The 13978-nt window shown below is 35.5% G+C and overlaps 1 protein-coding gene across 3 annotated transcripts in view; it reads right to left on the bottom strand.

The window, feature by feature from the left end:
• Positions 1-13978, bottom strand: part of KIF16B (kinesin family member 16B) — a 370094-nt gene that overhangs the window by 107961 nt on the left and 248155 nt on the right. For 2 of the 3 annotated variants that reach the window (XM_027840333.1, XM_027840334.1), the window contains exons 20-22: positions 8388-8546; positions 6243-6348; positions 4648-4698 (exon numbers count right to left, since the gene is read on the bottom strand). In XM_027840333.1, the coding sequence (XP_027696134.1) occupies positions 4648-4698; positions 6243-6348; positions 8388-8546 (316 nt within the window). Of the gene's footprint in view, positions 1-932; positions 3075-4647; positions 4699-6242; positions 6349-8387; positions 8547-13978 lie in introns of those variants that run through there. The other variant, XM_027840332.1, reaches the window with a different exon arrangement.

Below are 13978 nucleotides of genomic sequence, written 5' to 3'. Positions count from 1 at the left end.
GTGTGTGTGTGTGTGTGTGTGTGTGTGTGTGTGTGTGTGTGTGTGTGCTTGTGTCTAATGGTAGCCATCTCTAGGGCAGGGAGAAAGGGGAAGAGAAGAAAACAAAAGAAAAAAAGAAATGTATGTAACAACTTTATTATATATTTTAAAAGGAATAGCAAGTTGTATGTGATAGATTTGCAGTTTCATGTTCGATCATTTTTTTATTACATATACTATGTTATGGAAATACTTGTTTTATTCCACAAATTAAAAATAAATAAAAAGTTTAAAAAAAGGAAGGAAGGGAGGCAGAGAGAGAGAGAGAATAAGAAAGCAAGAGACAGAAAGAAGTAACAAGGAAGTGAAATTATACAAGATGGAAGAGATCAGGCAATAGCAATGAAATGAAGAAGAGTCAACCATGTAAAGAACCGCAGTAGGGTCCTTATCTCCGACTCTACTTGATGTTTTTAAATAGTGGAGACAGAGACACATTAAATTCCTATGTTCTTATAGGAAGCTCTGTGCATCCTTAGTTTCTACTATTCAACTGTCCAAATCACATCTAAATCTTTACATGTCAATGAATGTTAAGTCATTGAAGAGACTTTTCTTAGCAACACTAGCCCAAACTATTTCAGAACTCAACTAAGAACTGCTATACAATAAATCAATACAAAGTCTAATGTAATTTTTTAAAAGTGCTTTAATGAACTATTACTTTAAGGATAATTAAGTGAGGAAGCTATAAAAAGCATTTTATCGTTTTATTATCAATATTTAAAACTCCTAAATTTCCAGTTGTAGATATTATCCCTATTTCAATTCCAAGTTGGTTACATTGGGGGCATTTATTTTCCCTTGACCAATTATTTTTCATGCTTGTTATATCATGAAAAGACTTCAAATAAATATATATATATAAATATATATATATAATAAATGCACTTTTGAAACTCTACTCTCTAGAATCTTGTCAAGTATCTAATTAGCCAAAGAGCTTCATCTTGTGAATTAAAAGTTAGTTTCCAGATGTCAGATGGATCATTTTGGGCATCTACAACATACGATGGGGAACTGGATAACTGTTGTCCAGAAAAAACAATTCTTGAATCAGATGCAATTTTATGCTTTTTGAAAAAGACAAGCTTCACTTCTAACAAGTTTTTCTGGTCTGCAACAACACATCTGAATTCATTTAAATCACGTAACTTAAACACATCAAACTGTGAACATCGAGGAGATATTCTTGGAGAAACTGTAAGGGGATAAAAAACACAATCTTCTCTCACAAGTCCAATATGTGTATTAAGAAGAACTAATGACTTACAACATGTTTGGCCAGAGTCACTCTCTACTTTGACTGTAGTATATAATAGTAATTGAACCTCTGCCAGGGAGGGAATATTGCTTTCCATGTTTCCATGAAGGAAGTAAATAATGTCAACTAGGGCATTTTGGAATTTAGATGTCACTCTCACTCCACTTGTCAAAACCAAATCAGTAACCTCTGTTCTCCAATCGAGTGAAAGCTGAACTAAATCTTCCCTGAGCAAAGGATGATTAAAACAAAAGACACTGTCTGACACAGACATTAAGGGACTTAGTAGGTCACAGCATATCTGTTGAGTGAAGTCTTTGTTGTAACTAAACAGAGTGAGCAAGTGGTCTTCTGTAGAGCCCAGAAGTCTTACACATTGTCCTCCAAAACCAACTTGTATCTCTCTAAGCACAGTAAGGGGAAGGATCTGAAAAATATCAAGAGAGTCTGGGCAATAATTTGATAGAAGGAAAGCATATAAGGCTGAACTACACAGAATCAAACAGGCTGGTTGTGGGTCAGGCTCTCGGCAATTAGCAACAGCAAGCCAATAAACACCTTTTAATTCATCTACTTTGCCCAGAAGTTCAGGGAGGCAGCAGGTCATACACTCTAGGAGATCTTCTAAAGACAATTCCTGAAGTCTCAGTAGTTCAGCTGGAAACTGCACAAGAGTTTGCCTGAATGCAAAATGATTTCTGCCACTGTCACATAGTCGCTGACAAACAGAGCTTTGAGAAGAACTTTGTAAATTTGAAGTTAATGAAATGGCTGGGGCCGTATAGTGCATGGGGCTCTGTGTTGGCAAACATTTTTCTAGCTGGTCCTTGTCACTCATGACAACTTGAGCTTCGTTTAAAGGAGGTGGATCTGACCACTTCAGGTATGACTTCCAGGGCATCTCCAGAGGCAAGTTTCTAAGAACTGGCAAATTTCTAATTAATGTTGTTACTTGGGAGGTCATACTACTAGGGTCATATAAGCTACTCAAATGTCTTGCTTGCTTGACCATCTTTGTGCTATTTTGGAGAAGATGATTCCTCGTATCTTTATAAATGCTAGAAAACTTGCTATAAAAATATTCCAAGCCATAGAGGGTATCTGTCCTGACATTTGTAGGTGGAAGGGTGAACTTCAGGGGGCTTTGTTTTGTAATGTGTGGCTCCTTTTCAAGATGCTGTTCATGGATAGGAAGTGGGTCTGTGAACTCTTGGGAGTCTGCCTGGGATAGACTCTTTTCATTGGAATTCGATTCAGAAAGGAATAAGCAAAGCATGTTGCTCTGTCTGGTCTGCTCATCACTACTCTCTATAGATGCTGTACTGGATTTATGCTGAAGGAAGGTCCAATTGCTTTCAATCCTTGAGCTGAAGGCATCTTCACCAGTCATTGCCACGTATCTTGAATAACTGAGATTCTCTATCTTACCTTGCAAACATTCTGTACTTCCCTTGTTTGTTTGAAGAAAGTCAAGAGGACAATTTTCATGATAAAAATCTTGATCAAAAATACCAGTAGATTCATGGCAATTTAGCTTACAGTTAATTTCACGTGAAAACTCTTGCTCTGAACACTGGTTTCTTTCTTGGCAGGTTCTCCCTTTTGACACAAGTGAGGAATTTGTAGAACTTGATACATTCCATGTTACTGAATGACTTTGTTCTTTCTTCAAGTATACTTGACTTACTTCTTCTCTAATGATAATGGAAGAATTTGTATCACCTCTAGGTCTAAGTGGAGCTAGATATTGCATTGGCCGAGATTGTCTTTTCTGTTCAAAACATCAAAAAGTCAAAATAGGGATGCTGTTTTTATTCTCTAGAATTCTTTGCACATAATAATTTTTATATTCACTTTCATTGGTTTCATTTTGTGAATTCATTCTGAAATAAAGCTATAAATCTAAATTCATTGGTATTGATTGATATATGATTCAAGAATGGGTGATCTGATTGAGGAACAGATGATATGATTTTTGAACAGAAGATCATTTTCTGGATTTTGCATATTATATATCTGACATGATTATAATTTACACAATTAATCTACAGCATCCATTTCTCACTATAAAGTTGGATTTTTTGTATAAAGAATAATATTGAGTGACTTGAATAAATTTCATATTCAAACAGCATACAAATAAGCATGAATTTAGGTACCCAAGAGGTAAAAGATATAATGGTGGGTCTATTAAGAATTAAGCTGTAAGCCTGAGAGAAATCCATCGGTAGTTTAATTCTGGACCATTTTTCTATGTATGATCTTGTTTTATGTTTGGGAATATGTGTTTTAGGGGCATCCACACATGTTTTCTGAAGGCAGAAATGAATCATCAATAACAAATATCTGTTTACTTCTTAGAATGTGTAATGCACTGTGGCTAGGTATTGTAGCCTAGAGAAATGGAAGACATACTTTTTTCCCCAAGAATTTCATCAGTCTATATTGATTAGGAAGAAGAGGGTCTGACAACAGCTAAGGCAGATTAAACCAATTCTATTTTGAGAGGTTAACTAGAATTTTTACAGCCTACTAATTTATGGAAACTCTTTACAATGCTTCCATAATCTATTCTTTTTTTTTTTTTTTTGGCAATTACGGTTAAGTAAGTTGCCCAGGGTCACACAGCTAGTAAGTGTCAAGTGTTTGGTTTGAGGCTGGATTTGAATTCAGGTCCTCCTGACTTCAGGGCCGGTGCTCTATCCACTGCCCCACCTAGCTGCCCCCTCCATAATCTACTATTAAGGGGGGTGTGTGTGTGTGTGTGTGTGTGTGTGTGTGTGTGTGTGTGTGTGTACACACAAAAGACCAGAAATGTAAGGGAAGATATCTATAGAAAATATAAAGAGTAACAAATAAAACCTAAGTCTCACATCCATATCAACTTTGGCTTGATAAGACTAGAGATATAGTAATCAGTCACTCAAAAGTATTCCTTTGTAACAGCAGCAGTAATATGAAGGTTTATGGTCTTTGAAATATATGAGTCTTTTTTCAAATCTTGAGCAGTTCTCTATTACATTTCCAAACCTCATGTCTGATTCTGATCATGTTTGAATTTAAAAAAAGGGTGAGGAAAGGGATTCTGTTTTAAATGAAGAATTGTTTTTTTTTTTTTAAGGTCTCCATTACCACTATACACCATTGAGAAAAAGTCAAAGCTATATGCAACCTACAGGATTCTATTTAATTTTAAGTTAATATAATAGCTTGCCTTGTCGATTAGACATTAATCTCACTGTCACTTCAAATTTCTAATTATGCAACTAAACATTAAGAAAATTTAATCACATGAGCATGTCATAATTTAAGATTACCCTATCAATCTGAAAATCATTACCTACCTCATACTTTAGCTTACGCTGAGCAGTGCCATTGTGAAGTTTTTCATTATCCTAGAAATGAAAGAAAAATTAAGTTATCTGCTTTTCAAGGGGGCAAAACTGGTTTGATTAGAAATATTTATGAGATCTAACAGAGAGCTAAAGAAACGTGCTTGTCTATCAAGAATGCAAGCCCTCTAGAATAGTTAGATCCATTCACAACTCCACCATTCTAGAAGGTTTGTACTATAAAACTGTGCATGCCCTTAGCTCCAGCAATATCACTGCTAGGTCTGTATCCCAAAGAGATCATGAAAAAAGGGAAAAGAATCTATTTTTACAAAAATATACGCAGCAGCTCTTTTTGTAGTAGCTAAGAACTGGAAATTGAGGGGATGCCCATCAATCCATTGGGGAATGACTGAACAAGTTGCTGTATATGAATGTAATGGAATATTACTTGCTACAAGAAATGACAAGCAGGATGATTTAAAAAAAAAAACCTGGAAAGACTTACATGAACTGACACAGAGTGAAGTGAGCAGTACACAGTAAGTACAATATTGTACAACGAACAACTGCAAATGACTTAGCTATTCTCAGCAATACAATGATCCAAGATAAGCCCAAAGGACTCATGATGAAAAATGCTATCCATCTCCAGAAAAAGAACTGATGGCATTCAAATAAATATTGAAGCATATTATTTTTCAATTTCTTTCTTTCTTGTTTTTGTTTTGTTCAAGTTTTCTTCCACAAAATGACTAATATGGAAATATTTTACATGATTACACGTATATAACCTATATCAGATGGCTACTGTCTCAAGAAACGGGGAGGGGAAAGAAGGGACAGAATTTGGAAATCAAAACTTAAAAAGAAAAGTTTAAAAGTGTATTTACATGTAATTGGATGAAAATAAAATATTAAAAATAAAAAACAAAATGGGAAATTTTCCAAATCATTAATGAGAAGAAATGAGAATTAAAATAAAAAGAATACAAACCTTCTATAGAATTTTTACTCATGAGTAAGCTCTGTAGCTCTCCATTACTCAACTTGCCTATAAGAGATTTAAGCTATTCATTCATCTTCTAAAAAGTCCCAGTATAATACTAAGAACAACATTTCCTGAGGACACACCTCACTATGCATTAACATGTATACAATATACTTTATTGATAGAATTGGACTATCAGTAACATCCATCAACTGCAAAGGAAAACATAATATTTCTTGTGTTAATGTACAAAATGGACTGGAAACCACAGTTCTACCCATTTGTGGAAGGGGAATGAAAGTGGGAGGTATGGTAACCCAAATATTATAATTATGATTTTAAGGAAATAAATCAACACACAAACGTAAGCTAGCTTCACTTCACAAACCTCCCAGAAATAAACCTGAGGATAAATAAGTGTTGGTCACAACCTGCTTATGTTGATCTTGCCAAAATTTACTGAACTAACATTAAACTTAGTCGTGACATTTTTTAACATTTATCACAACTGAGAGGAAAACAACAACAAAAAGAAGAGGGTCCCTGGCCAGAGACCAATCTTTCTTTTATGAAAGATTCTTTCGAAAGCCACTGTTTGCTGCCTCATTAAGCTTACCTTTCGCATTTCTATAGACCGGGAGACACAGATGCTACTATCTCTAATCCTGGGACGGACGTTCTGCAGACGCCGCTGCACCTCTTCTTCAATGTAAGCATTAAGCCTGAAAATAAATTAGGCCTCAAATTCAAGCTTGGAATGTTTTCAACTGCTATTACATATTAAGATTATTTCATTTTTATGTGCCCTGCCCCTCTTACCTCACAAAACTTTATTTTTTATAAAGACACAAAAGCAAAACTCTCAAACCTAACTTCACCTAAAACAGTCACCAGCTCACCATTATGAAAGTCATCCCTTTGGCCAAGGAGACTAAAATAGTGAGTATAGAGTAGAAAGTTCTACTCACAACTAAGGAGAATATCTTTGACCTCATGTAAAATTTACGATCTTTCTTGTATAATTTAGTACTTAATGCTATATCTTATTATTCATCTCTGTTTTACACCTACAAGTCTTGTTTCCCCAAAGGGACTGCATTATTCTTAAGCACAGGAACCTTCTTTTGTGTGTGTATCTTCTAGAGGCCTAATACTTGGTACGTATTCAAGAAACGGATAGTTAATGATTATATGTCAAGTTTGTTGTCAGTCTCCATTCCTGCCTGCTCTGCCACTCCTTGGCTGTCAATCATGCCACCTCACTGAGTCTGTTTCCTCTTGTCAAAAAAGAATGAGTTGAACTAGACTAAATGATCTCTAAGTCCCTTCAATCTCTGACAATCAGAGACAAAGTAGTGTCCTATACACCGAAACGGGAAATAACCTGAGGTAATAACCAAAGGAACTATTATTCTTTCCCATTGGCAGATATGACAGTGTAGCCCGAGCTTGGAAGATCATTCTGACACAACTCCAGGTCATGCACACTCCAGAGAGTCCTAGGAATTTAGCTATTTCTGAAGTTACCCAAAGCAAAATGGGCTTGGCTGCTTGGTTTGGTTTCAGAATCACCCAATTTGTGAGTGCTAATTAGGCACCCTAATGGATTTTTAAAAAAGTAATTGGTAGACCATGATCCTTTATATTATATTCTTAATGCATTCTTTAAAAAAAATTCCTTGTTTCATTTTTCTAAGACTATCAGCAAGTGTATGAAGCGTAAAATTCTTATGTATGCCCAAAATATTTTCAAAAAAGACTTAGCAGAGGAAACAATGTATTGTATGTTAAATTAACAAATACAATTCTATTAACTACATGCAACTAATATTGAAACAAGTCTATTCACAAATATGCTAACTGTGCTGATTTTTATTCAAGTTAGAAACTATTAACTATTAACAACAACCTATTGAACAAAATATAAAGGGATAAAAAAGCTCATGCCACTCTTACTAAGTTTTTATATATAAATATACATTTTTTTAATACTTAAGATTTAGAACTGACTAGTTTGAAATTCTGTGTCTGGCATCAGTGTGGGGTTAGGGAAAAGTAACCATTTGCGTATAGAAACAAAATGATTAAACTGAATCCCCTAAATCACACATCAATTCACAAAGCCACCCAGCTTGAAAATCATCTTACTATAGTAACATAGGCATAGTATAAATTTATTACAATGATGATTTTATTAAAAATCCTGGCATTATTTTCCTAACAATCTGTGTTATTTTCATAACATATCTGTTATGCCTCTCTAAACATATTAATTTCTACATATTGGGATATAAAGAGAGGGTGATAGCTATCAATTTAGAGATAGATATCTATACTAAATTAACTACCCAAACTATTTTTTACCATAGGACACTAGTTTCTACTTATTCTGCTTGCCCCAAACTCGATGATCTCCTCTCCCTTTCTCTCCCCTAATATCTCTTGCCTTCTCTAGTCAGTTGCACTGTTCCACAGGTGATAACCCCTCTCAAAAATGATCCTCTTGCTTTCATTTCCTCAGGTTTATATATTACATTCATTGCCCCAAAGTTTTCCCTTAACGTGTTGACTCTGCTGATGACTTTTAAAGATATTTCAACATATAATATGTTAGACAGAAAGAAGGATGAATAAAATAAATGTATTACAAATGATATGAGGCCTAACAGAGGCCTCCACAAGGATTTGCTTAATATGAAGAATGAGGAAACGTTAACTTATGTGAAAAAATGGGATCCAAGATCTGCCTCACATACAGTACCTATCATCGGCCAGTGGAAGCAGATGAGACTGAGAGTTGGCTGCATTGGCTGGGGAGTTGGAGTGAGACGGATTCTCCACCAGGGTTCCCTGGTGCCCTTTGTGAACACCACCAACTTCACATAGCTTTTGCTTCAGCTGCTGAATTTCCCACTCTAACCTGTATAGAAGTGAACCAAACTTAATCAAGACCTCCACAACCATCCACAAGCACAATGCAGCTTCACATGTCCAGTACTCACAAACTCAATTATCATCATACTAAAATCACTAGGATCAAGCTTACATACAAAGCTGTCACTTTGAAACATACCAGTTACATTTACAAGAGAGTAACCATAAACTCAAATCTGGAATTGCACAGAACTTATTCTATATAATTTTGAATTTACTTATCTGAATACATGTCGTATATGCCCCCCACCCCAGGGGAAAAGACAGTGTCATTTTTGTCTTCTATTCTCTACTAGCACATAGTAGGTGCTCAATACTGATTAATTCAACTGAATTAATCCTCCTTATTATCATTTTTGAAAGTCACACTCGATAACGACCATTGTGGTTGATTATCTAGAGACATGATACATATAACTACAAGCTGAAGACACTGGAAAAATATAAACAGGAGACAAACTCTATCTTAAAATTTATCCCATGATGCTTTTGAAGGTTCTAAGCTTCTTCACATCCCCAGACCACATTTCTGCCCCCATTTCCACAAAAAAAAAAAATCTAGAACAGATTTACCAAAGGGAATTGCCATAAAGTAATCACATTATTTCCTGTTTTACCCAGGAAAAGATAAGTATCAAAAAGAAAGTCATGGATAGGCAGAGCAGAGATCATTTGTGATGTCAGAGAAGGAAACGTTATGCTAATGAACTTAGTGAGGTGGTTAGTTTTTGAGCTCTGCAATGCCTGACTCTGAGACCTTCTTAGCATTGCCTAAACCAGGGGTGGGGAACCTGCGGCCACATGTGGCCCTCTAGATCCCCATGTGTGGCCCTTTGACCGAATCTAAACTTCACACAACAAATCCCCTTAATAAAAGGATTTGTTTTGTGAAACTTGGACTCAATCAACTCAGTCAAGTGGCCTTGAGGCCCCATGTGGCCTTCTAGGTCCTCTGGTGTGGCCTGTGGACTGAGTCCAAGTTTCACAGAACAAATCTTATTATTAAGGGGATTTGTTCTGTGAAGTTTGGATTCAGTCAAAGGGCCACACTTGAGGATCTAGAACCCCACCCCCGACCTAAACCCTCAGCAGGAATTGACCCTGGGGAAGGAGGAAAGGAAAGGAAATAGTTACCTCGTATTTCAAATACTATGCTTGATGCTATACTTGAGTATCACAGCACAGCACAGAACATATGAATGAGATAGTTCCAGCAACTGCTGGTTGAACCTTGGGGCAAAATTAATCAGAGGACTGTAAAGTCTTAAATCCACTCATTTGAAAGTTTGAGGAAAAACAGCTAAAAATGATTTTTTCTTCTAGAATAAATCTTAAGACCACATAGAACATTTTGAGGGTATTTTAGGGCAGTTCAATAGCAATGATAAATACCACTATAACTCTAAATAATAACTCTTTGATCAATACAAACTTCAAATACATATATTTTCAGTGAACTTCAAACATTACTTACTGTCAAAACTCTATTGTCACTGACAGATTATAATTAAGTCTCTGCAGTTCTATTAATGATTCTGCTCCATACACAGGCACTATCTTTCAACTCTTCCACTAATTCTAAAAAAACTGTCAAAGTTAAGTAATCAGATATGAAAGGATTTATTTTGGCCATAATTTGCCATTAGATGAATTCAGGTAATGCTAACTTTATGGCTTATACTAATGTAAAGTAAATTTCTTAAAACAATAAATTCTATTTTCCCTGACTGCCATTAAAACATGCAGCTAGGTCTCCTGAAAATAATTTTCCCAATAAGTTTCCAGAATTAGTAGTTTTGGGGTTTTGTCATTTTCTCTGCAGGTCACTGAAATCTCTCGTTTCCATCAGAAAAACACTGTAACAGAGTAGTGTAAAATAAGAATTTCTGGTTCATGTTAAGTATAGTTTTATTCTGACTACATAGAGTTGTAGGGTTCCATGTTATATGTGGCATAACAATGCTACCTTGCCTAATTTTGCCACCTTGCCTAATTTTCTGTTTTCCTTCTGCAATGAAAGCAAATTCCTGAAACCGGAATCTCTTTCACTAGCAGCCTCCTCCCACATCTAAGCCACAGGAATTTTGCTGGAGCCTGGGGAAATTCTGATACTACTTTTATAGTTCCCAGAACTTGGACTCTCTCATTCTTTTGACTAGGAATTTGCAATTTCAAATAGACCTAGCCTACAACATTACATCAAGGCGTGCCATTGTCCAGCATATGCTATATTACAGCCTGCCTTACAACTAGGAGGACAACCTTCCCCTGAATAACAATCCTCAATGGTCACTTAGCCTTTGCTTAGAGAACCATTTTTATGTAACCAATTATTAATAAGTTTTTCTATATTTTCAGCTCTAACCTGCCTCTTTGTGACTTCCCTGTGTTGCTCCTATTTCCACTATTTGGGGTCAAATAGGACACATCTGATCTCTATTCCATATGACAGTCCTTCAAATATTTGAAAATGCCTATCATATCTCACTTTCTTCTCCTCAAAGTTTCTCTTCTTTAATCTGAGATTTCAAGCTATGTAAACAAAGTAAATCCTCTATTTTATCAAATCTGTCATTTAAAACTATTACCTGAATTGATGCAATATGTTAATAATAGAAAGACTAGAACATGATGTTGGGAGATTTAAGTTCTAGTCTTTATTCTGCTGTTTAGCTGTGTGAGTTTAACATAGTCCCCTTACTCCTTGAGCCTCAGTTTCCTCATCTGTAAAGAGGTAGCTAGATTTAATTACCCTTTAATAGCTCTAAAATTCTATAAGGCGATGAGTCTGAAAGACAGCTACATTAGTACATTTTATGTTTTAATTTATGTGTATGTGTGGGTGTGTGACAGCTTCCTATTTTTGTAAGCTCCACGATAGCAGATAGTGCTTTATCTGAACTTTGTAGTTTAGGTATCACCTAATATTTACTAGTGTTTAGCATATAGTAGGTGTTCAATAAATGTTTGCTGAAGTGAATTTTATGCTTTCCAAAATAAAACAACATATATTGAGATGACACATATTCATTTTGCAAACCTTTACATGCAAAGTGCTATAAAAAAGAACTATATTATTATTGCAAGATTTACAATTAAGAAACTAATTAAAAATTAAAATATAATCTGGTACTTTGTCAGATGGTAAGTGATAACTGATTTTATAATAGGTCTCACTTAAATCCATTAATGCTTCAATTCAATATATAGTAATAAAGTCTCTACTACGTGGTCAACATTCTACCTGACATTGTGCAGAATGCCAAAAGAAGCATAAGGTTAGTCTCAAGCCTCATGGAGTTTATGTTTTCATCAGAATGAGAAGAGATTTTCACTCATACCTATTAACACAAGATGTTATATTGCTGCATCAAAATGACTGATAGAGATTAAGACATACAATAAGAATTCAGAGAATGACAAAATCAACATAGGTTGGAAAAGTCAGAGAACCTCATAAAGGAGGGTACTGTTGAAAGGTAGGATTTGGATATGCAGAGAGCTGGTCATTGTGGCAAACAGAGAATAGCATGAAGAAAGGAATAAAGGCAGGAATGAACATGCGAAATGCCCTTGGTTTCACACTATGTGAAGAGACTGGATGAAGGGATTGGTAAAATGTGAGGTGGGTGTGGAAGGGAGACAAATAAGAGCAGTCACCAAATATGTGAGGGGATTTTATGCAAAAGAAGAAGAACCAAACTTGTTCTTGGCTCCAGGGGCCCAGCTAGGAATAAGAGTTAGAAGTTTCAAAGAGGCAAATTTAGGGTCGGCTAAGGAACAAATGTCTAACAATGAGAGCAGTCTAAAACCAAACTGGGCTTCTTTAGGTGATCAGGAGTTCTCTCGCACTGAACATCTTCAAACAAAAGCTGGATGACCACTTGTCAGCCAGGCTATATAGGGGAGTTGGGTTTTTGTTTGTTTGTTTGTTTTTTTTTTTTTTTTTTTTTTTGCTGCTGTTGTTGTTGTTTTGCTTGCTTAGTTTAGGAAGGTGCATACACTCTTACTTACTAGATAGGCAAGAAGAAGAACCTGAAGGCAAGGAAAAAATTATTTTAACTGTGTTTACCTTCTTTGTGGTATCATCATTATAAGGCAGTAATCTTGCTTTTACAAAAGAAAACATAATACATTTAAATAGCCTTGACTTTATCTGATTTCTAAGCTGATATAACACCATCTAGTCAATTATCAATGGATGGCTTAACTTGTTTTATCCTGGTATGTTCAGAAAAAAAGAAATAATATATTTTCCCTCCAAGGCTACTATCAGATTTACAACAATGGCCCAATTTGGGAGGCAATTTCAGAGATAGAGAGAAGAAAATTTCTTTAACATTGAGGAATTCTGACCTAACAGTTGTACTCCTGCAGCAGAAAAGTGAAGATATTCTCCAAAATAAAAGCTTAATATCCAACAGCTATCTGTAAAACACTGATTTTAACTTGTGTCTCCAACACCATTCTTTGTCTTCAACAAGAGGCCCTTGAGAGCCAAAGATAGAGACCTGAGTTTTTAGACTAATTCTGTTATTAATTATCTGTATCATTTGGGAGGCTCAATTAACCTTTCTGCTCCTGTTTTCTTCTTTATAAAAATAGCAAGTTGAATCAGGTGATATCTATGATTCAGAGTTCTTTCTACTAAGTCACTATAATGTTCTATTTACAATTGAGAATTAGGGATAATAACCTGAAATAAATCATGATCAAAGATTCAGAAAGCTTTAAATTGAAGTCTGAATCCATGGAGTCTATATGTCAGATATGCTCTACCCATGCTTCACTTTACTCTCTACTTCTTGGTCATTTTTCTGGAAATCTCACCAATTATGAAGACAAGCCTCTATACCATGGAGTTTGTAACCCTTTCATGTCTGTAACTTTAGTCATGGAGCCTTACTATGCTGATTGGCAATCCTTACCTACTTTATTTCAGACTATTATTCTAGAATGGGCTACTGTCATGAGACTCAGAAAGGAATGTTATTTTGAAAAGCAGTGACCACTAAGGCCTCATGAAGAACAACAGGTCATAACATACCAGCCTCATTATCTTTTTTGACAGGGTTACAAGATAGGTAGATTGGGAAATGAAATAGCTAAAATAAAGTTAAGACTGTAATGCATTTGACAAAGTTTTTCATAAAATCCTTGGAGAAAATATGGATAGATGTCTTAGACTAGATATGTACAGTTTAATGAATTCAGAACTGTTTGAATGACAGACCAAGGAGTAGTCATTAACTGGTCAATGTGAACCTAGAGCAAGGTCTCTAAAGGAGTAGCACAGAAATAGGAATATGCCTTTGGTACTGTGTGGTTCAATATTTTAATCAGTGTCTTAACTGAAGGACCTGAATGGTCTTATCAGATTTTCACAGGGTAGAATATCTCCCACATTCTAGACCAGCC

This window comes from Vombatus ursinus, unplaced genomic scaffold (genome assembly GCF_900497805.2).
Source record: "Vombatus ursinus unplaced genomic scaffold, bare-nosed wombat genome assembly UNPS02014841.1, whole genome shotgun sequence".
Lineage (NCBI taxonomy): Eukaryota > Metazoa > Chordata > Mammalia > Diprotodontia > Vombatidae > Vombatus > Vombatus ursinus.
This window is presented reverse-complemented; position numbering and strand designations above follow the sequence as displayed.